We start from the raw sequence: 24,357 nt of genomic DNA on the forward strand, positions 1-24,357 counted from the left end.
GCTAAATGAACATCTGCTATGTTTAGTTTTGTTGTGTTGCCAATATAAGCAAAACAGATTACCTCACAATAAATAGTGCATTTTGGTTTGCCATTGCATATTTAGTATAAAAATGATGTTTGAGTAACAAGATCATGATAATAAGCCACTTCAAAACTACACAGTTAGTACAGTAGTAAGGGGTGGTGACAGAAAATCAGATGATATTCATATACCACCCTTTGTCCAGTAAGCATTTTAACATTATGTGTAAAGTGTAAGGGAACAACACCAAGCTACTCTTTCAAGTAGAATGGGGATTTGGGATGTAGGACAAGGTTGTGCCCACAGATTGAAAACCTAATGAAAATAAATTGGAAATTCAGGTGAGTGAGGAGGCTTATGGGAATCTAGAAGAAGATGAAAATGACTTATTTGTTTGGGCCAATTGCATTTGCATTTTCTTATTTTACATCAGGTGAGTAACATCCACTCTTGGTTCAAGCATGGTCTATACACAGCAGAGCAAAACGACGCCCCGAAACACCTTGAAACATGTAATATCATTAAGAAATCACTCCTTTATTCAAAATATATTATAACAATTATATTTTCATATAAATAAACTTAAAAGTCATGGCTCTATGCAGTAGGCTAATAACTAATATTTATTTGGTTTTTTTTTACAACAAGGTTATCTGAACAAGCAGAAGTTGTCAAAGTTGTGCGACTATACAGCTTTTAAATTCCATACAAAAAGTACAACGTAAAGATTTTTTTTTTTTTTTTTTTTTACAGTTAATCCAATTTCAGAACAAATTCCCAGGAAACTGTCATCCCAGACTTAGACAGAGCAGAGAGAGAGGAGAAGGAGGCCCATTAGGAGGAGTAGCAGGCTTGGGTGGATAACTCCAGCGTGGTTTGGCGGTGTCAGTTTGCAGTTGTCGTAGGGCTCCAGACAGGCAGCGTAAGCCATGACATGGGCGATGTAGCTCTGCTCCTGGACTCCATGGAAGAGGTGTGACATGGGACCTTTGGCAAAGATGGCTACATCCTCTATACCATGGGTCTCTGAACTCAGAGGGACAGGAGCTTGCTGTTTATAGTCATTATCCGCTGAAGGACAATGGGACAAAGGAGCACCAGATTAGCTGTATCAGAGTTTTCTGGTTCATAAACAAAGATGAATTACAAATCTACAGTGAGAACATAGAGGAGTACTTAAAAAAGGGGATATCTGACATTTTGATTAAATTCAGTATAGTTAAACTGCAAAAACTGCATATTACGAGTGTTATAATGTTAGAAATTTTTTGCAGAGCTACTGTAGCATAACTGTAAATTGGATAGTTTTTGGACAGATTGTCTTATCTGTTAAGACAGTCATCTATACCTTCAGTAGATCACACTGACACATATAATATGTTATTTATGTTGGTATTAAGAAATTCCTCTGTTTTTATTTGTGGCTGAAAAAATATTTCTGTCATCTGATGTTTAAAGCTTTTGTCGAAAATACTGCAAACATGTTGTTGACAAACAATTACTTGGTACACTTCATATAGACGATTGTTAAAGATGTTACATTGCCACTTAAGGGCCTTAAAGATCTGATTTTTATTTATTTAGTTATTTTTTATTAAGTGTGCAGGTGGTGTATCAGTGTTTCTTTGTACCTCTACAGTATGTATCCTGTTACACCACCAGATGGAGCTACTTTATTACTTTATCTTCTCTCAAAATATTATCAGTGCACACTTACATGAAACTGACTTATTCATATCTGGGCGAGTTCCATTGACAATCTGGTATCCTGGTCCGTTTCCATACACAGCGGTGGTGAAGTGCTTCTTATCATCAGCTAGAGAGCGAGACACCCCTGCAAATCACAGAACAAATTGGTATCTATAGTTTTCTTTAAATTTGGAACAGCAGAAGATGCCTTTCACTTTTTATTACAAAACCTCCCTCAACTCAGGCTTATCAGACTCTAAAAGTGCATTTTACCGAAAACAGAGTTTCCTCTCGCAGAATATCCTCCGAAGGCAAAGACATGGGAGTGATCAGCAGTGACCACAGACAGGGTGTCCAGCTCACTGGTGAGTTCAGCGGCTCGCCCGATTGCCCGGTCAAACTCAACAGCCTCATACAGAGCTCTTTTCGCCTTTCCTCCATGGTGCCCATGGTCAATTCTCCCACTTAAGGTCCAAAAGGAAGTCATTGATAAATGAACATAAGTAGCAAGCCCATCCTATTAGCGATTCTTCATTTTTCTGAAATCTAAGTCACATTCCTCTTATTTATAAATGTTATGCATTCAGATATTACTGTGATTGGGACAAAAAAAACGATCATGCAACTTCAACAATCTGGCCTAAGTGAAAGATTCCTCAATGATATATCTACTATTTAAAAACTGTGATCTAAAATGATGATAACTGGTGTTAAAATTACCATAAGTACTTTCACTACAGATGTAGGAAAGTGAATGTGATGTAGCAATTGAACATTGAACACTTTGAATTGACAGTTTAACACTGACTTGATATTTAATGATACTTTGAAGACCTACAGAAAACAGTTATACTTATCTTCCACAAAGAGGAAAAATCCCTTGGGGTTCTTGCTGAGAATCTTTATTGCTTTCTCCATCATCTCAGTGAGGGATGGGTCCATGGACGGATCACGGTCCAATTCATAGCGGCAGTCTTTGGGCTCAAATAGACCTGGATGCAGAGAGAAATTGCAGGCCTCATCTTTTAAGATCTAACAAATGCCAAATTTTAAAATGTGTGAGCTCTTCTGTGAAAAATGTACTTGTCTTATTGCTCTAAATTGCAAATCTGGACTGTAAATGAGAAAAGTATCCAGTCTTTCACATTGAGACCCAGTAGATTCATCCTAAATACCCAACAGCAGTTCAGGTCATTTAAGCACAAACCTTTAAGGATTTTACTTGATAAATGATTTCAGACTTGTTACTGATTAATTTTCTGCCATGTGACAAATTTCAGCAGAACCCCTATCGAACAGCTTGGTGGGTCATATAACATCTGCATCCTTGTTAATGATTACAATGACATAATATAATAATAATAATAGTTCTTACCCATCAAGAAGTCTGTATTTGCTGGTTTGACAGCATCAAAATCAGCTTTGTTCCAAACATATTTAGCATTCTGTAGGAAATAAATAGACTTTGTAATAACTCAGCCTCAGAGGGAGAATAACATTTATTCAAACTCAATCACTCAACCTGATGAGCACACTTGTAAAATCTACAATGTACCTTTTTGTTCTTATGCCACTCTGTAACAAGATTTTGTCCATCGTTTCGGTCTCCTTTATACTGTGGATACTCTGGGTCTTGTATGTCTCTGGGAAACATGTACTGACGACCTCCCCCAAGAATGACCTGGATTGAGAGACATGTGACAATTTATACTGTATATATTTCAAACTCCATATATTTTATGCTCTTAGCAGATTCCCTAATCCAGAATGATGATTACTGTTTGTGGGATTTAATATCAAAGTAGTGGTGAACCATTATTTGGGATGACAGTAGTTTAGTTTGGACAGTCTTATCATTTGTCCAAGGAGATTCTCTGTAATCCCGGTTATAGAAAACCAAGTAGTAGCAAGTCAAAGAAAATTAGAGTAACTGTTTGGTCTTGAAGACATTTGACCACTCACTGAAGAGGCTTTATCTGGTTTACTGACTAAAGATACTAAACATGCCCAGATTTTTCGCTGTTCATTGTTTCACTGTATTTGTTACACATATAGCTTTATATCAAGGCTTACATCTATCTCTGTGTTGTTAATCAGCTGATATGCAATGTCACGGCATCCATTTTGGACAGCCTCAGGGGGGAGGTCGGAGTCAGAATACCAGCCTCGATCGGCAGAGTGAGCATAGGTGGCACTGGGAGAGGCGTGCTGCACTCGAGTTGTTGTGACAATTCCCACAGATTTTCCTAAAAACAGAGCAATGTGATCATAATTAATTTAATGTTTTTGTGGACAACATGCAAATTCCACCTTACTACATATTGTTGTGTATTTGGAAAGAAAGACAGTTCACTGCAAAATGTCCTGAAAATATTTTTTTCAGGGCATATTTGATGGTGTTCTTAAATTACAAGTGAGGTTGGGTAAAAAAGACATTTTTTTAGTGACAGCAAAAAAAAAAAAAAAAAAAAAAAGAAATAACAGAATAATACTGCTCTGTTTGTGCAATTCTCCTTAATGAATAACACACCAATAAGGACTAAAACAGTGTCAGAACTGATCCAAGTCCAAGGCTAAATTAAGCCACTATAAAGTAAAGCTTTGTGGAGCTACACTATATACCTACCTGCTTTCTTGGCACGGTGCAAAACAGATGTGACTTCATTCCCAAAAGTAGCGCTACAGTTGGACCTTGGGGTGGCAGCAGTGACACCCACGGTGCCATAGTTAGCCTTCACACCACATAAGTAAGCTGTGGCTGTGCCGGCACTGTCTGGCATCTGCTGGTCCACATTGTATGTCTGCAGGGCCAAATACAGTCACACAGATTAACATGAACAGTGTTAGCACATTTCAGTTGTGTGTCCTCATTTTTGCAGCAGAGTTTAAGTTATTGTACTTGCCTATGTCCTGCCCATTTCTGTCATTTTTACACCATCATTGCTGACAAAACAGCTTACATTTCAGAATTCACTGACATTTTATAAAACCTGGTGTGATTTGTGTTGCAAGTCAAGTGCAAGACTAAGAGCGAACTGATAACAGGCTACTCTGTCATCATGGCATGATATGCAAAACATACAAGTATATTGTCAGTTTGTTAGTGAACTGCATAACTGCATGTGTGGTATCCTGATTTTAACTGTTTAGATACACATTCCCATGTAGCAGTGAATGTGCTGGTCAGAGTGGGCCGACCTTTGACAGCGCCAGGTGAGGGAAGGTATCCATGACCAGACTGGTTTCCTCCCCTGATTCTCCTGCCAACTGGCCTTTGAGGATCCGGGCAGCAGTCACTGTTGGTATCCCCATACCTGCAAGCAGGTGGAAACACACCTGAGTGTTAGATAAAGTCAACCAGGGAGGCACAAAGCTGCCATTGTGCTCAGTGAACCTCATAAGGCTCAGCTGATGTGAGAGTTTAAAGGCTGGTGAAAGACATCTAAGTTATTTACACTCACAAATGGTGGACGATATGCAAAGCAAATATAGCAAAAGATAGCATTCCACATTTTTTCTCTTCTACAAACCAGATTATACTTTCTTATATTCCACGAAAAATCCATGGCATCTTGTACAACATTCCTTGTCTTATCTTTGGGCATTTTCACTCCACTACTTATTACAGATTCTAACTGGAAGAAGCATTAATTAATTTTCTTTACTCACTTTAAGTATGTGTAAGGAACTACATGTAAACAATGTCATGTCATCATTGTCATATATGTTATGATTATATGTCACAGCACATGTGTCATATGCTGTATTTCAACACCAATCAGTTAAATGCTTGGGCATCAAATTACTTCTGGTAGCTATAGTTAATGACAGTAGATGTCATTTCTCCATAAAAAAGTATGGCCATTGGATCATTAACACGCAATTTGTTTTCATAAGCATATCAGTTATGGGGTAGTTAAATGTTACTGATCAATCCCAAGCATTGATAAAAATCTAAAACGTGCTGCTATCAGCACGTATGTGGGTTGGGGTGGAGGCAGCTGTAACAATAAATCCACACTTCATCTTTAAATTTGTAATTTGTGCAGTGGAGTTGCCAAATACTGATCTTGGATCATTGAGTAAGCAGAAGGAACTGCAAAGGAGCGACTCCTTTATCTTTTTTGTGAGGTCCGAGGGTCATGGCTACAGTTAAAATGTCTAACCAGGATATGATTGAAAATATTGTTGGCGGAAAAAGTTCACTTTGCTACATGTTTTTGTTTACATTCACACAGCCTAATCTACATCAGTTTTTTTTTTTTATCAGAAGTTACTTATAATCTCAAGTAACTTGCATATCAAAGACCTGGTAACCAGTCATCCACCAGTTTAAAGATTGAAGCAGGCGACCGGTATCTGAAAGTTCAGTTATGCATGATGAACTTGTCTGAACTCTTTGCTGTGATTTGAACTCTTTGCGGCATTCAGATGAGTTACAGAAAAATAAGAGAATAGTGAAGGCTGTGGTTTAGCCTCAGTTCATTTTGTTACGCGTGGCTTTCCAAGCAGTAGTAACCGCTGGTGATCAGATGCCAACATTCATCTCCCTCTACCCATAAACCTTTTTTGGGGTCACATAGTACAATTTGTTCCCTCTTGGTGAACTCAACCACAGAGATGATGAGACTCCCACTTTCAAACTCCGTCGGCTTCTCTTCACCTGAACAAACGAACTGAACTAAAAAGCAGGAAATGTTCCACAATTCAGAGAAACGTCTTAAATGGTGGGAGAGAGCTCCTTTCACCGGACTCACCGTCCCCCAGGAAGAGGATGAGGTTCTTGGCTTGGTGGAGATTCGGCTGAACGTTCATGGCAGTGTGAAGAGCCTGCCTTCCTTTGTTGTTCCAGTAGCTAGCATGGAGCTCTTCTTCTGTAAGCAAGAAAAATAAAATGATATGAAAAGCAAATTGAAATATGTACAGTGAGGAAAGTAATAAAGGACAGGCAATTTTTTTTCTTTTTTTTACTGTACTAGAATGATGACACTAAACAAAATGGCCATGAAAACTGATAACAGATAGGAACATCAGAGAGACGACCTTGTCATGGAATTTGAATGCGCAACTTTCTTTTTTTACATATTATCTTACATTAAATTATGTCAAAGTGTCTGTAACAGGTGGATTTGTAATATAAAGTATGATATTTTAGTGTAAGTATATTTTCATGCAACTGCGACATGTTCAATCAGTTTCAAATTTAAAAGAATTGCCAACTGATTAACAGTATTTTGGTGCCACCGCAAAACTCTTTCATTATTTAAAATAAAAGTCAGTTTGAATATACTTAAGCTTCTGTCATTGTCTTTGTGTTTTCCTTGAAATCCACTTGTGTCATTCCAACGTGAAATCTAAAAGCAACTCTTAGTTTCTGAAGAAACATGTCAGCATCAACATGTAACAGATTCTTACCTGAAGCACACAATGTCGACTGCACTGAAATAAAAATCAATAATCCAGTGAAAATGAGCTTATGTTTGCTGGCCATGGTGTTGACTATATGTGAATGGGGAAAAAAGTACAGGAGCAGTGCACACATACTGAGATCCTTTTATAGCTGCACCCAAGGAGCAAAGGACACATGAAGGAGCCGTACAAAGTGAGCAAAGAAATTATATTGAACACACACACACACGGAGAAGAGGCAGTAAACCGTGTATTGGCATCTAAAAAAACAACAGGCTTTAAATTCTCTTTGAGGTATTCAAATGTGTAGGTTGGGATTAATGATATGCCACGTGACAGGAGTTTATGCATGTAGTCCACCATGTTATATCTCTCATGATAGCATGATTCTGATGGAAAAGGTGTGGATTTCTCATACCAGCTGCTTTTAGCTAAATGTCAGGCCCAATACTTAATTTCAAGTCGGATAAAGTCCCTTTGTGCACTGAGTTCACTACAGACTGGTATCTTTTATTTTAAATTGCTTTTTATATGTGTTTTTCTCAGTACACTTGGCTAAAAAGGATACATTCTATTTTGAAGTGGAGTATGTTTTATGTATCCATGGGACTTATTAATCATTAAACTTAACTGTCATTTAATGAATCCATTATCTGTTTTGTTTTTTTAATTTTATTTTTGTCTTATTAGTTCCAGGGTCAGCTGAAGTGCAAACGCAGCTGGAATAGAGAACATTATCTGGTAAATATTAACCAGCAGAAGTTTTAATAACTATTGTCTTATAGCCACTATAAATCATCATCTGATGATGATGATGGTGATTTCAGGGTTTTATGGCATCTTGCTTATTATTTTGCAATTATACAAATCTCATACAGCTCATATTTGAGATGGCCAGAATTTAGCCAACATCTGAATAGTTTTCTGACACAGCAACCATTTATATGAATTTGTGGCAGAATTAATTGATCACATGTGAGTCTGTGTGTATATGGGTGGGTCTGACTGCACATCTGTGTAACGCTTTTCAGCAGGGTGGTTGAAAATCCTCAGCAGTCTTGCACTGACTGGCCTTGTGGTTCAGACAGACCAGCACAAGGTTGCACCATTTTTTCTTTTTCTTTTTTTTTTGTCAGCAATCTGACTTTATGAAAAGTCCAAAAACCTTTCTTTCTGATAAGAGCAGGACTGAAAGACTCAATGTGTGATGTGTCCTTCGGACAAACATTGCCAAAATTCATACAAATCGAGTATATGATAACAAGTATGACATGGGAACAACATTTCACAGATTCTGTCTCAAGGATACTGTGAGCTTGACTTTTTCCTAAAGGTTGATGCCGTGGAATTTGCTATAGTTGGGAATCTTTACTTGAATGTTTCTTACAGTGACTGATCCAATTAAAATTTTCTAGATGGATTAACTTGTGTTAAATGTTTAGCCCGATGAGGTCATAGAAAACAACTGCTTGGTTTTTTTTTAAATCAAAAGCTAAGTTAAAGGAGTTATTTGTAAGGTTTGCCATTGCTACATAGCCAATGTTAGCATTAAATATTTACTCACCAGTCTTGCTGAGAGCTTCAGCCAAGAGGCTGGACCCTACAGTGACTTGGTATCAGAAAGTGACGAGATGGTCCCAATGAGCTGGGGCTAGCTGGTTAGCATGCTAACTTAAGTACAAAAAAAGAAGTGATAGAAATAGAAGCAAAACAAATGGGTTTTTCTCCATCACTGGAGACAGTTCTTGGCGAGTAAAGGAATGAAGTTTGATGCTGAACTCATAACATTTCTTCGAGACTGGTAAGTAAACAGCTGTTAGTCCTCATGTTGGCTATGCAGCAATGGCAAAACTCACAAATAGCTCATTTAAAGTAACTGGGCAGAGCCCTACTTTTTCTTTGATATTTCTTTATTTAGAAATAAGTAACAGTTACAATTGAATGATGTAACAGTTAAATATCAGTTCTTTTTTAGGGAATTTTCAGAGGGAACCATAAAATAAGGTGTTACCTACAATAAGGTAACATCTTGCTATTTCTATAATGAACTGGACAATGGACCCATCCAGAAAAATGTATTTTTATCCTTATTTAAGTAATATTTGCAAAAACACAATATAAAAATACATCGACAATATTTGCTTACAAAATACATTCATGTACAATCCAAATAGATTATATAATGTATCAAGTGACAGACAATCTGACAGAAAACAGATTTACTATTTGGAACCAAATGAGGTCAAGGTACAAACTTAAAAAAATCTTAAAAGCTACATGTTTTTCACTCCTTAAAGAGGTACAGTATCTTCATGAGTTCTTGTAAGGTCTGTTGGTGTGGCAGCTTGGCATGGCATGATGGCCTGTAGTTCCAGTTTATGTTACTGTCATATAGTCATTTATTCCATGTACATCAACAGCTGTGTGTCCCGTATAAGTGTGCACAGGATGAACAGTGAGCCCTCAGTTTGCTTGCTGGTTTCAAGGTTTTCTGGGTAAAGCCTCAAATTAATGTGTAAATGCAAGTGTTTGGTAGTTCTAAGCAAGCAGATCATGCTAGCAGAGATTGTATTTAACTTGAAAAATATTAATAGGATAAAAGTCTAACCAAAGTAATGAAAGAACCAGTTAGTGCAAGTTAGTAGTCATGTTGCAAGTACAAGTTGGAAATAGTAAAATACTGTAAATGCTGATGCGTCTGCAATGGAAACAATTGTATGGAGTGTTTCTTGAAGAACTGTTTGCATGTGAATTAATGTTAATCTTTGCATAAATCTTATAGTCTCTTCATGTGTTTTAGCCTGCAATGGCTGCCTGTTTGTTAGTATGCACTTGAAAAGGGATACTACATGCATGTTTAAGCCTGCATTTTGCATGCACGGTAGATTACACGTGCGTGTGGATGTACACTGAGTAATCAGCGAGTATGAGTATTTTTCAGTCATCCTATACAGTACTGTATATGTTTATCCCTGCATTCTGACTTGCCAGTTTGTGTGTATACAGTGAATGTGTGTGTCTGTATGAATGTTTAGTGCATTAAGTGTCTGTATTGCTGCATGCATACAATGTATCTGAGTGAGTCTGTGTGTTTTTTGTTGTGGGTGTTTGGGGGTCATCTGAACAACCAGAGGAGGCCAAGTGAGCCAAACAGGAAGCTTGAGGGTGTGTTCACACACCCAGCTGAGGTGCGGTTGTGGGCGTGAGGAGGGCAGTTTTTGTATGGCTCCAAACAGGCAGCGAAGGCCATGACGTGCGCCACATAGTTCTGCTCTTTCACCCCGTGGAACAGGTGAGCCATTGGGCCTTTGGCGTAGATGGCTACATCCTCTCCACCGTGCGTCTCAGCATCCAATGGGACTGCAGCCTGCTGCATGTACTCCTCATCGTCTAGAAAGAAAGAGTGTAGAATGAGAGAGTGTAGAATGTAACCAAACCCTGTTTTAGATAATCGTCTGCTTAGATCTGCTTAGAATCAATTGTAAATACAAAACAGATGCTTCAGTAGACTATGTCACCATAAATTAACCATGATGTCAATTCATATTAATTCCTTCATTGTGCCTTAGCATTGCTGTCACAAGAGATTGCTCTGGATTCTCTTTGTTTGTCAGTTCATACACCACTTCACTACTTCAGAGAGCATCTTTAGATAACTTTAAGAGTACATTCTACATTCACCTCAGTGATGTTTTTGTGGCTGTTTTGTCCATAAAATGGTGTTTTGCAAATCTTCTGTAATTCACCTAATTAAACTTGATTATAACCTTTTCAAAACCCAAAAGGTAATTTAAGTCCTTTTGATAAAATTACAGGATTTACTGCCTGACATTTCTAAAGTGAAGTGTACTGAAAGATTAAAATAACTTTTCCCGCCCCAAAAACAAACAATGCTGGAAAACAAGTATTAAAATGTCTTGACGTTATGATGTAAAAAACTGCAGTCCTTTTGTGTGGTCTAGATAAAGGGTCCTTTTGCAGTATTTTGGATAATTTGTTATAACAGTCTGTTGGAAACCCTGATTCTCTTTCACTAATAATACCTCTACATCTCTAAAAATAACAAGTCATCCTCAGAACGTAGATGCTGACCTTTACAGTGATTCTCCAGATGGATACATAGATTAAGAGAGAGATGACTCTCTCACATGTAATTACACATTCACTTGAGGTGACAGATGGGTTGAGTGTGCACTTTTGAGACACAACTACTGGTTCCAAAAACATAAAATAAGGCCTGTCCATTCAAACAGACAAAATTGGGGGTTTTAAAAGGGTAATTTATCCCGGGATACAGATATTTCCTTCTTAAACTATACACACTCATGCAATGACTAAAGCGAGTGGTGCAGAACAGGAGAGGGAGGAACCAGATCATTGCTGTCCAGTGTTCCACAAAGAAACACAAACAGCCTTTTAAAGGACAGTTACATGTACACAATGGCGCCTGTGCACAGAACTCAAGAGAAGACAGCATGGTGCCATAAACATCATATTTCATCTTTGCTTTCCAGAGAAAAACACAGGCATGAGTCAGCCTTAACCACATCAGTTCACGCTGTCTGTACACACATCGGCACAGACGAGCAGCATCTGAAAGGCATTAGTTTGTACTCACAGTAATCCACCAATGTGATGTTTCCTCTGGTTCCATTTATGTGGACATAACCGGGGCCGTTAGCATACAGGATGCTGGTGAAAGGCATTTTGTCATCAGCTTTCTTTGGTGCCAGACCTGAACAGCAAAAATGGCAGAAAGGGTGAGTAATAATAAATCAGTCAATCTTTAATTGTAATAATTATTATGAAATCTCCTCCATATACGAATGTCTAAAATGTATGGCTTGCATCTACATTTTCCTCCCCCTACACTTTCTGAATTTCAGGTTTCTGGCCAACATTTAAGGCTTACCAAAGATGGGATTCCCTCGAGGTGTGTTACCACCAAAGGTGAAGACGTGGGAGTGGTCAGCAGTAACCACAGTCAGTGTATCAGATTCTTTGGTTAGCTGTGCAGCGCGCTCAATGGCTCGGTCAAACATCACAGCCTCCGTTAGAGCCAGCTTGGCAATGCCATCATGATGACCATGATCAATTCTCCCTCGTACAATAACACCACAAAGCAACTGAATTAGTTCATTCATTCAATCTTGACCATAATTCGTCATGATGCTGATAATGATGAGTTCTTAAGTTAGAAGACTGTTGATATAATACTCATCTTCCACAAACAGGAAGTATCCTTTGGGATTCTTGCTGAGGATTTGAATGGCCTTCTCTGTCATCTCCACAATGGAGGGGTCTCGAGAGCCGTTCCGGAAAACCTCAAATCTCATGTCCTTTGGCTCAAACAAACCTGGGATCACATACAAAAAAGAAGGAAGGAAGCAAACACATAATACAGAATGATTGATAAGATAACAGAATACAAGCCAAAGACTTAATTGTTGTCTTTTGGAGAACACTTTTAAATGCAGGACAGATCTAAAACAGAACATGTCATCACTGTCATTATTTTATTATTGTAGTAAGGGGTGATAATACCAGCAAATTTTGACTTTACAGAACACCACAGTACTTTACATGGTTGTAAAGATGAAAGTTGGCCTTACTGGAATACTCTTGATAAGGTTTTATAACTTACATAAGAAATGTCATCACCTGAGTAATGTGGAGATACAAATGTTACACCCATACCTGTCTATCAGTCTTGTGTACCATGTGTATGGTGTCAGTAGTGTGTTTTATATACTGAGTAACCTGATTGTGTGTTAACATGTCTGCATACCCACCCATGAGCCGGTCAGTAGTTTTAGCATTAATCTCATCAAACTCCTTCCTGTGCCAAACATAGTGTGACTTCTTGTTCTGTAACACAAATCAGACAACACATGAATCTGTGACTGCTCATCTTTGCAAGATGTGGCAATATCTACGTATTAAATGATCCTACTGGTTTAGCCTTCAGCCACACGTCAATGAGGTTCCTCATGTCTTTGCGGTCACCCTTGCGAGAGTTGGAGGTAGGATACTCTGGGTCTGGGGTACCTTTTGGTGTCATGTACATCCTCCCTCCCCCCAGAATCACCTTAAAGGAATACCAGACACGATGGAATCATTACACAAATCAATCAAATCATTATACAAACTATAAGGTATTAACAAAACAGGGCAGGGGTTAATTAAGGTAGTTAATTATATTAATTTTCCATCAGACGTGTGTAAATCAAAACTGATCTGTGTGTATTTGATGTGGATATCAGATATAAGACCCAAGTATGGCATACTCCAATGTGGACGTCCACATCTGTATGGTTAAAAAACGCTGCATTGCACAGCAACCTTGTCAGACAACGAGCAAACTGGATGTCTTCACTGTTAATTTTATAAAAGCTTTTATTTTCAGAAAGCTGCTGGTCATCAAGTAACTGTTGTGTTGTAGAAGAAAGAGTTCTCTGTCACAACATGAAAACATCACAGCACAATAAAAACTGTTACAAGCTATTAGCACAGAGCAGCATGAGCTCACGGCATTTAAACCAAGACCATATACAGTCTGTTTTCTTGGTGCACTGTGTAGGCCTAAAGTGAACCCATGAAGTAGTCTAGTGATGTGCTATAAGTGTGGCATAAAACTAAATGTGCATAAATACTCAACCAGTAATCATAGAAGTGGGGGCAACCACCAGCATAGCATAAAAACTTTTTATAACTTCTAACTTTTCTACATTTTAGTCAATGGTTTTTTGTTTGTTTGTTTGTTTTAAAAAATCAAAAAAACAAAACAAAACAAAAATTATAATGTCATGTATCTAAAATAAACTGAACTATTTTTGAATATAAGTCTTCGACACATACCTTGCATGCATTATTCTCTAAGGTCCCGTCCTGTTCTTGTTTTATTTTTTTGCCCCTGCACCTTGTCTGTCTATCCTACAGCTGTCTTGTACTGTCTTTAATCATTTAACCAGGTCAAAGTCCTTGTGATCTGATTGAACTTTGAAAATAAAATGAGTCATATTCCAATAATGTCCCTCATTTACTTCTGAGCAATATAAAGTAAGATAAAATGACATTGCATTATCCATCCGAAAATAAAATAATCAAAACAGGACTACTATTTTAGATAAGCACAATCATTTCAATAGAGTTGTAGTACAATAATAATATACGTAGTGTTTCTTAAATTGAACGAATCAAATAACTTATTTTGTAATAATAAAAAGTGCCAAATGGAATTGTTCTTACATACATCAATGTCAACATTGGTGACCATTTGGGTGGCAATGTCGATGCAGCCCTGTTTGCGGGCACTGAAGGGAATATCTGCATCACTGTACCAACTTCGGCTGACAGAGTGTGCATAGGCAGCAGCTGGGGAGGCGTGCTGGACACGAGTGGTTGTCACTATACCAACTGATTTACCTGGAACAAGGCAGAGACACACTCAAATCATAAGAGTGTTGACAATAAAATAAACACAGTGTGAATTTGTTTATTTGAGTGGCACTGATTCAGATTGCATTCAAAGATCTCTTGGAGACAGACTACCCTGGATGAAGAAATAATGACACTTGTTCAGTTCTCAGTGCGTGTAGCCACAGCCCTGGAGTCTTTTCTGGCCAAATAATGAAGCCCAGTGGAAGAAGTAGAAAATAAAAGAGTCATAGAACTTGTTACTCTGCAGGAAAGTTATTAAGCCTGCTGCCACAGCAATGAATAAGTGAGAATTTTTTCAAAAGCATTCCTTGTTTGTGATTCAAATAGTTAATAATTCTATTAAAATGCAAATGAACTTGCCCTCTGAAAACTTTGCTTTTTGGGCTTCAACCATTGAGGTTTAACTTGCCTATTGCCTCCAATAAAATATATCAAAGCTTTGCAGCTTCATAAGAAAAAATTAAACAAACACATCAGTATTTCTTAAACACGATGTAACCTAGGTATTTATAGCTACTGTATTATTACTCTGCTATGTACTACACTGACATAATGAGACAGAGACACATAAAGGCAAATTAACACATAGCAAACATAACATATATGTAATGTTGTTGCACATAATGAGTAGTTAGATATTCCCACACAAATGGCATTTTGTGAAATGGCCACCACCACAGAAGTGAAGGCTGGTCAGTGTGACATGATCTCCTATATTATATATTATTAGTATTATTATTAATATTATTATTATTATATGTTGATGCTCTGAACACTGACCCCATAAGCGGTGTCACTCAAGTAGCAGAGAACATTCTTATCAAATGATTGTTTTATTCCTCATATTTATATTATGGCTGATACGGTCAGTGTGTATCTTCATATAAGAATGTAATTCAGAGCAGTTCACTTTTCCATTACACTGCCCACCCACTACTTAGCCAAAGTATTCACTGTCTTTACCTTGTGCCTTTGCGCGTCGTAATACTGAGTAGACCTCGTTACCGAAGGTGGTGTTACACTCGTAGGCCACTGCATTGGCGCTGAGTCCTACTGTCTTAGCGTTGGCCTTCACTCCACAGTGGTAGGCTGTAGCCGTGCTAGCGCTGTCTGCTACCTGCTTGTCCACACTGTAGGTCTGTGGAGTAGAAACACAAACACAATTAAAGACCGAACCAAAATAAACAGCATTTCCCTTTTAGAAAATGAAATGTCTCTCCTTGTTTGTTGCTCGGTGCTGAGCAGAGGTGAACTGTCACTCAAGTAGTGTGAAATGGGAACAATGGGAGATTTTGTAGGTGGCACACTTAAACCAGGGAGACTATCAACCACTGTTGCTACGTTCATATGTGTAAAACTAGTCTTGTACAACAGGCAGAGGATATTCCTGGGAAAGGTCTACAACATTAACTCAACCAGAAAATTGTGCATTTTTCTTGAATGAGCAAATGCAAAATCTTGTTTGATTATAGGTTAGAACACAGAGACACCAAACAAACTGAATTATGCTTGGCCACAAGAATGAATTGAACTTTTGTAAGACTTTCAATCTGTTTTACCATAATGTCAGCATTTTCACTTAAAGTGTTGATTTAGCTAAATCCTTGATGCTCTTTCACCTTAAAAGAGCAGGATGGTATGAGGCAAGATGTTACATGTTACAAGAAGAAAGCATGTGGAAAACTGACATACACACTAAACCACTGACCCCCCCCCCTTCCCCCTGCGTCTTTCTGTTTGTCTCTCACTCAAACTCTTTCTCTTGTGTGTCATGCTGTACTGATTTACCAAACAACCACAGATATTTATTTATATGCATGAACTCACACTGTCATTATTACTGTCCTTTGTCCCATTTAAACTTACAAATAAACTTAAGCATGTGGTAGAAAAAGCTTTCACTATTAAATGCTATAATAAATGTTAAACTATAAACAGGCATGGAACATGTACAGGTATTCACTGGTAAATTATGAATATGTTTATTTTCATCCCAAAATACTACTGAGGGTAAAATTTTTAGGCACCAACCGTGGAAAAAAATGAACAGTAAAAAAAACACTGGGTAATTAAATCGTAAAGCTTTAAATGGTGCATGTAGTGAATGATAAAGGTACTCATTGGACTATAGCAGACAAGAATTGCAGTCCACATTTTGAACTAGTTGAGGAATAGGGGCAGATGATCAACAGGTCAGACCTTAGACAGGGCCAGATATGGGAAGGTGTCCATGGCCAGCACCGTCTCCTCCCCTGATGCACCCTCCATCTGACCTCGCAGGATTCGAGCTGCCGACACTGTAGACACACCCATACCTGGGAGAGAACGATTTAAAGGTGCAATCATTGATATGCTCTGGCTAAATTTAGTTTAGCTTCATCTGAGTCTACTGACATGTTGAATGACAAATTAAAGATGCAAATGTTTTAAGCATCTACGAATGTGTTCATATTCACATGTTGTTTTTGAAAGTTGAACTGTTCTAACCCCACAGAGCAATGATTTAATGAACTGTTCTCTGTCAAATTTCTCAACATTAGAATCCAGACCAGAAATATTATAATGTGTTTGTTTTAAAATCTCAGACTATAACTGCCATACTGAGGAAAAACACTGATTCAGTAATTCCCTCAGCAAACAAAGTCAAAACATGGCAAGGTCATTAACCTCAACTGAATCCACAAATGAACGGGGCAGTTAAAGCAGTGGTTTTCTAGGAGAACCACATTTTCAAGCAAATTCATCACAGAGGCCAAAACTGACTCTACCAGGCAACTATTCAGACCATTATTTGTAGAACATTTTCCTATACAGATACTGCTAAGTAACTATTCAGCATGTATTACATACAAGATACAATATATACCTTTTGATCACTTTTTCAAAAACTATTTTCTGTATGTGGTTCCCACTCGTGACATGAAAAGCCCTAGTTGAAGAAGCCCAAGTCGCTGTGATGCACTGCGCTCTCCCTTAAACATCACAGGCTCTGGGCAGGGCATTACAGATGAGATGCACAAAGAAAACTCAGCCCCGACCACCCAGAAATATAACTAAGAAGGTTTGATTTAAAGCAGATATTCTAGTAGTTAACAGAAAAGAGCACTCTTAAATCTCTGCCTCACAAAAATTACTTTCATGCCTCACCAGCTGTAAATATATCACACGTGTGACAAGTCAGTGAATGCCAGACTTTACTACAGAAGGATGAGAGATGTGGCACGTCAGCATATTCAGAGTGACAACCGCGCCCTGCACTAATTAGTATTGTCACCTTAATTGTCACTCTACTACCTTAGCTCCTAAAAATATCATCTTCAAGAAGTCCTAATCTCTACACAACAAAATAAGTTGTTTATCACTGCCTTACAACATTATTAGTTTGCTGCAAACAGCTGAACACTGTGTTGGAAATGCCATTGATGAGAGCACTCAAAGTGAACCATACAGATAAGATTGAACCACAACAATGAGCGGAAAGATGCTGGAACTAAGAGGAACTGTTGAGTCACATAGTAATGATGTTTTGTCAAATGATGCACTGTTACCATAAAACTGATTTTTATGCAATTAAAAATACGTAGAAAAATACTTTTTATGTTTAAAATAAACCAACAGACAGTCATTACCCACACAACTCTTTGCTTGTTAAATCTAAGTAAACTTAATTTATTTTGAGCATTTGAACAAATCACCACAGCTGTCCAGTTTTATGACAACCATTGGCTCATTGGTCTTTACAAATCTAGATACTTCTCATACACAGTCCACTGTCCAAGCTACTTTCCCTCTATCCATTCTGAGCACAGCAAACCCGCTGTAACTCAACACACTTGAGCTCTGCTGCATGTTGAGCTGTATTTGTCATTCAGTAGCTGTCAAAACCTCACCTACAACCGAGTCAGGACTTAATGTTTGCTGTTATAGGTTCCATAATAATAGCATGACCTACCGTCACCGAGGAAGAGGATGATGTTCTTGGCCCGGTGATTCCGAGGGTGGAGTTTCAGTGCAGCATCCAGTGTTGCCCTTGCCTGAGCATCCCAATAAGCTGGCTCCTTCTCAAGTTCATACAGTGCTGCTCCATGGAAACACACAAAGATAGAGAATTAGATGAGTGCGTGGGGAGTATGGATGGAGCCGGGTGGATTTCAGAGGTTTCACAGGTAGAGAACGAGGCATGTGTGTGATGTTCACTGCTTAGTATGAGTGTGGCGTTTGCATTGTGTGGATTGGTAAAGCTCTGGTGCACAAAAGCTTCAAGTGAATTCAAGTGTGTCAGTGGGTGTCTGCATGCTCATGTATCTCTCTCTGCCTTTCTCTGACACTTTGAATTATATTTTGCCTTCAGGGTACACAAGAAAAGGGGTTCCTCCAGAGGTGTCAAAATGACAAAAAACAACCAAGAAGAGACTTTGGTGTCTGTCTGTTCATGCCCACTGAGAGGCTCACTGTGAAGGAAGTCTAAAAGGAACATTCCTCCGGCCACACACCAAAACAACGGAAAGACAAACAGTCCACCCCACATTTTTACATAAACAGGTAGACACAGGCAAAAATATACTCACACACTCTTTTGTGCATCTAAACCGACACATTCTCTCCATACACCTACACACCTGCGTACGTGCTCGTGGGCCACTGCAGCTGACGTTCTCAAACACAGTCTGTCCTCACACACTCATCCTTTCCCAGGTTGAGGTTACCTGGTTAAATCCCTCTGTGCGTCCATTTGTTTGCCCACAAAGTGCTACTAATATCCCAACCGCAGGCAGCAATAATAACTCTGTCATGTCCTCACCTTGGCTCTCCACAGCAGCCCGGCCCACAGCCAGCAGAATGGGGCACAGAAGGATGAGCAGGAGATTGGGGGCCCTGCGCTGTGGTGTCTGCATCTCTAATCCAAGCAACCTGGATGCTGGAGAGGTTGACACAGCCGGCTTTCAGAGCAGCACGCCGAGACCGACAGGCAGAGGCACAGAAAGAGAGTGTGTGTGGCTGCTAAGACCTCTGGCCCTTCCTTTTTAAAGCCCCGCTGGGTGTGTAGTAAGGAAGGGCCCACGACAGCTCATAGGCTTAGAGCCACAAAAGAAGGAAGAGAGAATGAAAGAGAGGGAGGAAGAGCCAGGGGAGAGAGAGAAAAAGAGACAGAGCAAGGACCACACAAGAGTGCCGTAGCATCACAGCCCCTCTACTCATTTTGATTCATCAAAATGCACCACCCCCTTTGTATTGTTTTAAAAGGTTGCTTTAACATAGTTCTACCCCTTTTCCTTGAAGTGTGCACGATAGACATTTACATGTTCCTTTGATGTGGTAAATGTATAATGAGTCTTTTTATGCAGCAGCCCATTTAACTGGGAGAGAAAAAAATAGCTGCCCAATTTGTGTTGGCATCCATCATGACACAAATCATAACCATGTCTCTTTCCATTTCTTTCCCCCCATCCACTGGAAAAAACAGTCCAAGGGTAGAAAGGAAACAAGGTCCAACCTATTCTTCAGAATATCATGATTGAGTTTTGATGTGCTCTGCTCTTCATGTCAGGAAAATGGTCACATTTCCTCCACCCCCCCCCCCCCCCCTCAGAATTCTTTGCATTTAAAAGACCCCAATAATTTCTTTCTCTCTCCAAGTCAACTTGGCTGTTTTTCCATGGGAAGTAAAGTGGGTTTAGCATTTTTCTTTCGTGAGGTAGTGGAGACCGCCTGCAGAATAAAAATGTCTCTCTTCTACGCAAACACAACAGTTGACCAGAAGAATCAAATTCCCAGCGAACGGCTCTCTCGCCTCCTGAACCCGCGAGGCTGAATCTCGTTACAATTGAGAGCTCTGGAAGACCTCTGCTTTCTGCCAACCACTCACCCGTTGCCAACAGGGGTTTGCAGTTAGTCACATGTGCCTAATCAAGAGTGCAATAAAATCATAGCAGCAATCTGGGTAAGGAGGCCTCACATGATGTAGCCCACACCACATGAACTGGAAATACCGGCAGCAATGTGCTAAAGCGAGGAAAACTTGTGGAGGCCTGTCTGTCTGTCCATTTGTTATGGGCCTGCCCCTGAGAGAAAGTCTCGCTTATGTTGGGAAAGTCAAATTAGTTTCCTGCATGACAAGCGTAAACACCTGGTGGCTGTTTTAGGTCTCAGCATGGATCATCCATCCACCGAAAGGTGCTTAGGCGCTTTTGTGGGCTGATTATATGGCAAGCTTAAATGCTTATGGGAAGGCAGTGAACTCCTGGGAATTGAGAGGACTAAACAAAAACAAAGCAAAGCACAACAGTTTAAGAAATCTAGTCCAAATGTATAATTTATATATAATTCAGTAACAGAACATTCAGTATCTAAAGTTAATGCCGTATACCTCTGATCCAGTCTCATGTTCAGATTATACATAATAAATATAACTTGATATAGCATGTATTAAAAAAATACAATCACTTATTCACCTATCTCCATGGGGTGGTTATCTACCATTCCTGTTGACAGCAAAAACATATTTCATCTATTTATTCCACCAAGCAAAATAGTCATGACTACAAGCATGCAGGAGCTGTAACGAGATACATGCTGGTAAGAAAAAAAATTACACATTTTCCTGGCTTCCGATTGAGAGTGAGTTTATATGGGATATTTATAGTGTAGCAGATGGTGATTTGTGTTCACTATCGAGATCACGAAGCAGAGGAAACTGTACAGTTGGGGGGGTGGGGGGGTTCTTCATCGTGTGGTGTGCCTAAACAGAAGACCTGTTCCACCTAACAAAAACAAAATAAAACAAAAAAACCTCTTCATGAATATATACTGTAGGATCCAGGCTGCTAAAGAAAAATCTATATTATCCATGTTATACTACCACTACCAACTGTTGCCAAAACAGTCCAAACAGTCATGACAATAACTGTATTTAATTGTGACTTCCTGTGTTTCAATCAGATTTGAGGTTGTGAAATTTGTTATGAAATAAAGGTAGAAATGCACAAAAAGTAATGGGACATGCTGAGGTTTAAGCACGATGACACTGACCATGTAATCACAGCGTTTCCAGTTTGACTCCATCTGGGGACTTATGATCCTCCATTCCTCTCTCCCCTCACTTCCCATGAGCTATGTAGTGTCCACTGTCTAATATTGACAAAAGTGGAAGGGCAACCATGTAAAGGGAAGTATATGTGTAGATTTATGACTTTTTATGGCTAAGTTCCTTGCAATAGCTGCCCTACACTATATGGTTGATTTGCAAAGAACCAAAAACAGAGCTTTTTAAAGAATTGGAAATATACACTGGTTTTACAGTTACACACATACCTCTTCACACACACAAGCACCCCCTCATTCCAGCATCTGGACCCTGAGTCAGACTCCACTACAAGTTAATTAGAAATGTTATTTTCCCCTCTGCTTCCCTCCCCACTCCTCTTAACATGATGGGATCCTTTAACCTATGGATTCTGTAAATTACAGTGGTTAGCCAGATTTTGGGTCTAGATTACAACTCATGGAGGGAAATGTTTAGGTTCAGGTTGTCAAAGCGAGGATATACATGTGGGTGGTGCCAGACCACACATTCAGAGCCAAATCTTTTCCCTGAGTTTTAAAAGATAGCTTTTAACAGGATTTTTTTTCAGATATGAGCAAGAGGAAAGAGAGATTGGGTCAAGGATATTGATAGTGAAAGTAGTTGATGCTTGCTATGGTATTTTAAAGAAAGGAAAGAATCCGGCATAGAGTAGGGAAAGAAAGAGGGAAGGCACAGAAAGACTGCCAGATCTTTAACACAATAAACACAGAGACAGCTCTGGTGGAACAATTAAACGAGGGTCTGCAATGATGCCTGTGATCTAGTTTGGCCTCAGCACAAACATGAACCCCATTCCCTCAAACACATACTCAGAGTGACATCCAGAAGACAGATGAAGACTATATCTAGTTCACTTTAAGGAGGCACCATAAATGATGTAACTCATTTTTATGTGAAGTGCTGAGATCCCATCTCTGAATAGTTGGAAGGACAGTCATAAAAGGTTTTACTGCTGCCATGCAACTCAATTGGGGGACAATTAGAAGTGAAATACAGAGAGACCCACATCCCAACTCAAGGCAGCTACTCACAGCAGCTTCAGCAAGAGATTGCCACCTAGACATCAAACAGTCTGACAGCTTTGAGAAATGGCCCATCTTAGTTTTTAATTGGACTCATAAAGGAAATATGGAGTTTATCCTAATTAGGCTATAGCATGTGTGTGTGTGTGTGTGTGCATGTGAAATGATGGAGTAGGGATGCATGAGATGTGAGCACGGGTGAGATTGAAAGAAAGGTTTATGTGTGTATTAGAAAGACAACGCGTGCGTGTGTGTGTGTGTGTGTGTGTGTGTGTGTGTAAACATGCCAGTGTAACTCTCTGTGATGTGTAATAATTGTGGATGTTTTGTTAAGTCTGACTTCAGACCTACAAGTTATGACATGGAAAAAAGTAAATTGCAGTAAACTCATATCCAGGCTCCTAGCTCCAGCTTTACTGTGAGAGTTTGAAGAATATATTGCATTTGACATCATGTTATAAAAAAAAGCTTTCATGGGCAAATTGCGACCACATCAAGTCTTTGCATATGGCTGTTGGTATGCTAACCTTCACCCTCTTTCTCACTTTCTTAGCAACATCACAAATATAAAATTGTGACTCACCTGCACGGCCACATCCAATGAGGAGAAGTAAGCTTATCAACATCATCATCCTGCCTCTGAGCCTTGAAACCTCTTCAGTTGTCAGACTTACTTCTCTTTTTCAACACTGTTACAGTTCTCTCCACTTTACTCTTCTTGGCGCTCCACTTCCTTTTCTGTGTCTCTTGCTTTCTTGAGCCTCAAAATGCCCAAAAATTACAGTACCCCACTCTATGTCCTTCTGCAACAATGGCTGGCAAAGTTTTTCACCTCCAAGGTGTCCAGAGAAGTAATAAATGAATGATGGAAAACAATTTTATTTTCTTTCCACCGCTACCATTTTGTAGCCTTGGCTTGCATCTTTTGTTTGAGATAGAGGCAGAGGAGGTGGGGGAAAAACACACACCCACACACACACACACACACACACACACACACACACACACGCGTATCTGCACTGCCAGCAGCACTCACCTTTTTACCGGTTTGCGTCAGAAATACCCATCAAATCAGAGAGCGGACCCATCTCCCTCCCCACGCTGCCCATCTTTTTCCTCCACAAAGCATCGACTCAAAGTGTTTGTCTCTCTCAGTCCTTTGTGGACACATGTCTGTCAGCTCTCACAGGTTTGGGCTTTTTAAGTTTGCTGCGGGAAACGTCTGGGTAGGTTTCAGAGGAGTCAAAGTGGGACAAAGGGTTTAAGGAATGCAGAGGAATAAACAACTCTGTATATGTTGTACATCACAAAGACGGGCAAGTGAAAACAAACTTGTACTAATGAGCTAAATGTTGATTGAAAACCAGGATTATTCAGGAAGACAGAAACTATATAACAAATCCAGGGAGCCACATTCGTATTCAGGATGGTTGAGCATGGTCTGATGGGAGAAAACAGGAATTTTACCTGCCTCGCATTCCTCGCCTCCCACTCAACTAAGCACTCTGCTTACCCTAGATCCCCTCCACATCAAAGAGCCCTCATTTAAGAGGCCATCACACATGCACAGAAAGATTCAGGGAGGGAGAACAAGAGAGCCGGGAGGGAGGAAGGGAGGTGGGAAGACAGGGGGGGTGAGAGAGAGCAATCCCACTCCTACAGCATACAGAAGTATCATTCAAAACAAAT

At 39.4% G+C, this 24,357-nt stretch overlaps 2 protein-coding genes across 3 annotated transcripts; both read right to left on the reverse strand.

The window, feature by feature from the left end:
* Nucleotides 1-540: 540 nt before the first annotated feature.
* LOC111652433 (alkaline phosphatase-like) lies at nt 541-7,246 on the reverse strand. The gene is made up of 11 exons (XM_023402697.2): nt 7,129-7,246; nt 6,471-6,587; nt 4,912-5,027; nt 4,340-4,514; nt 3,787-3,959; nt 3,269-3,394; nt 3,089-3,158; nt 2,571-2,705; nt 1,987-2,178; nt 1,742-1,858; nt 541-1,095 (listed from the first exon to the last, which is right to left on the reverse strand). Exons 1-11 carry the CDS (start codon nt 7,202-7,204, stop codon nt 824-826), a joined length of 1,569 nt encoding a protein of 522 aa, XP_023258465.1. The 5' UTR covers nt 7,205-7,246; the 3' UTR covers nt 541-823.
* Nucleotides 7,247-9,014: 1,768 nt separating this feature from the next.
* On the reverse strand, nt 9,015-23,565 carry alpi.1 (alkaline phosphatase, intestinal, tandem duplicate 1). Of its 2 annotated transcripts, none has more exons than XM_087173020.1 (11): nt 23,252-23,565; nt 18,515-18,640; nt 16,762-16,877; nt 15,526-15,700; nt 14,375-14,547; nt 13,076-13,210; nt 12,915-12,990; nt 12,344-12,478; nt 12,035-12,226; nt 11,741-11,857; nt 9,015-10,512 (listed from the first exon to the last, which is right to left on the reverse strand). In XM_087173020.1, exons 1-11 carry the CDS (start codon nt 23,298-23,300, stop codon nt 10,238-10,240), a joined length of 1,569 nt encoding a protein of 522 aa, XP_087029146.1. In that variant the 5' UTR covers nt 23,301-23,565; the 3' UTR covers nt 9,015-10,237. The 2 variants fall into 2 exon arrangements, with proteins under 2 accessions (XP_087029146.1, XP_023258459.1); XM_023402691.2 differs by lacking the exon at nt 23,252-23,565 and adding an exon at nt 19,364-19,536.
* Between the last annotated feature and the right edge of the window lie 792 nt (nt 23,566-24,357).

Source organism: Seriola lalandi, unplaced genomic scaffold (genome assembly GCF_002814215.2).
Source record: "Seriola lalandi dorsalis isolate HSWRI2012SDOR001 ecotype SW California unplaced genomic scaffold, Sedor1 jcf7180002053979, whole genome shotgun sequence".
Classification (NCBI taxonomy): Eukaryota; Metazoa; Chordata; class Actinopteri; order Carangiformes; family Carangidae; genus Seriola; species Seriola lalandi.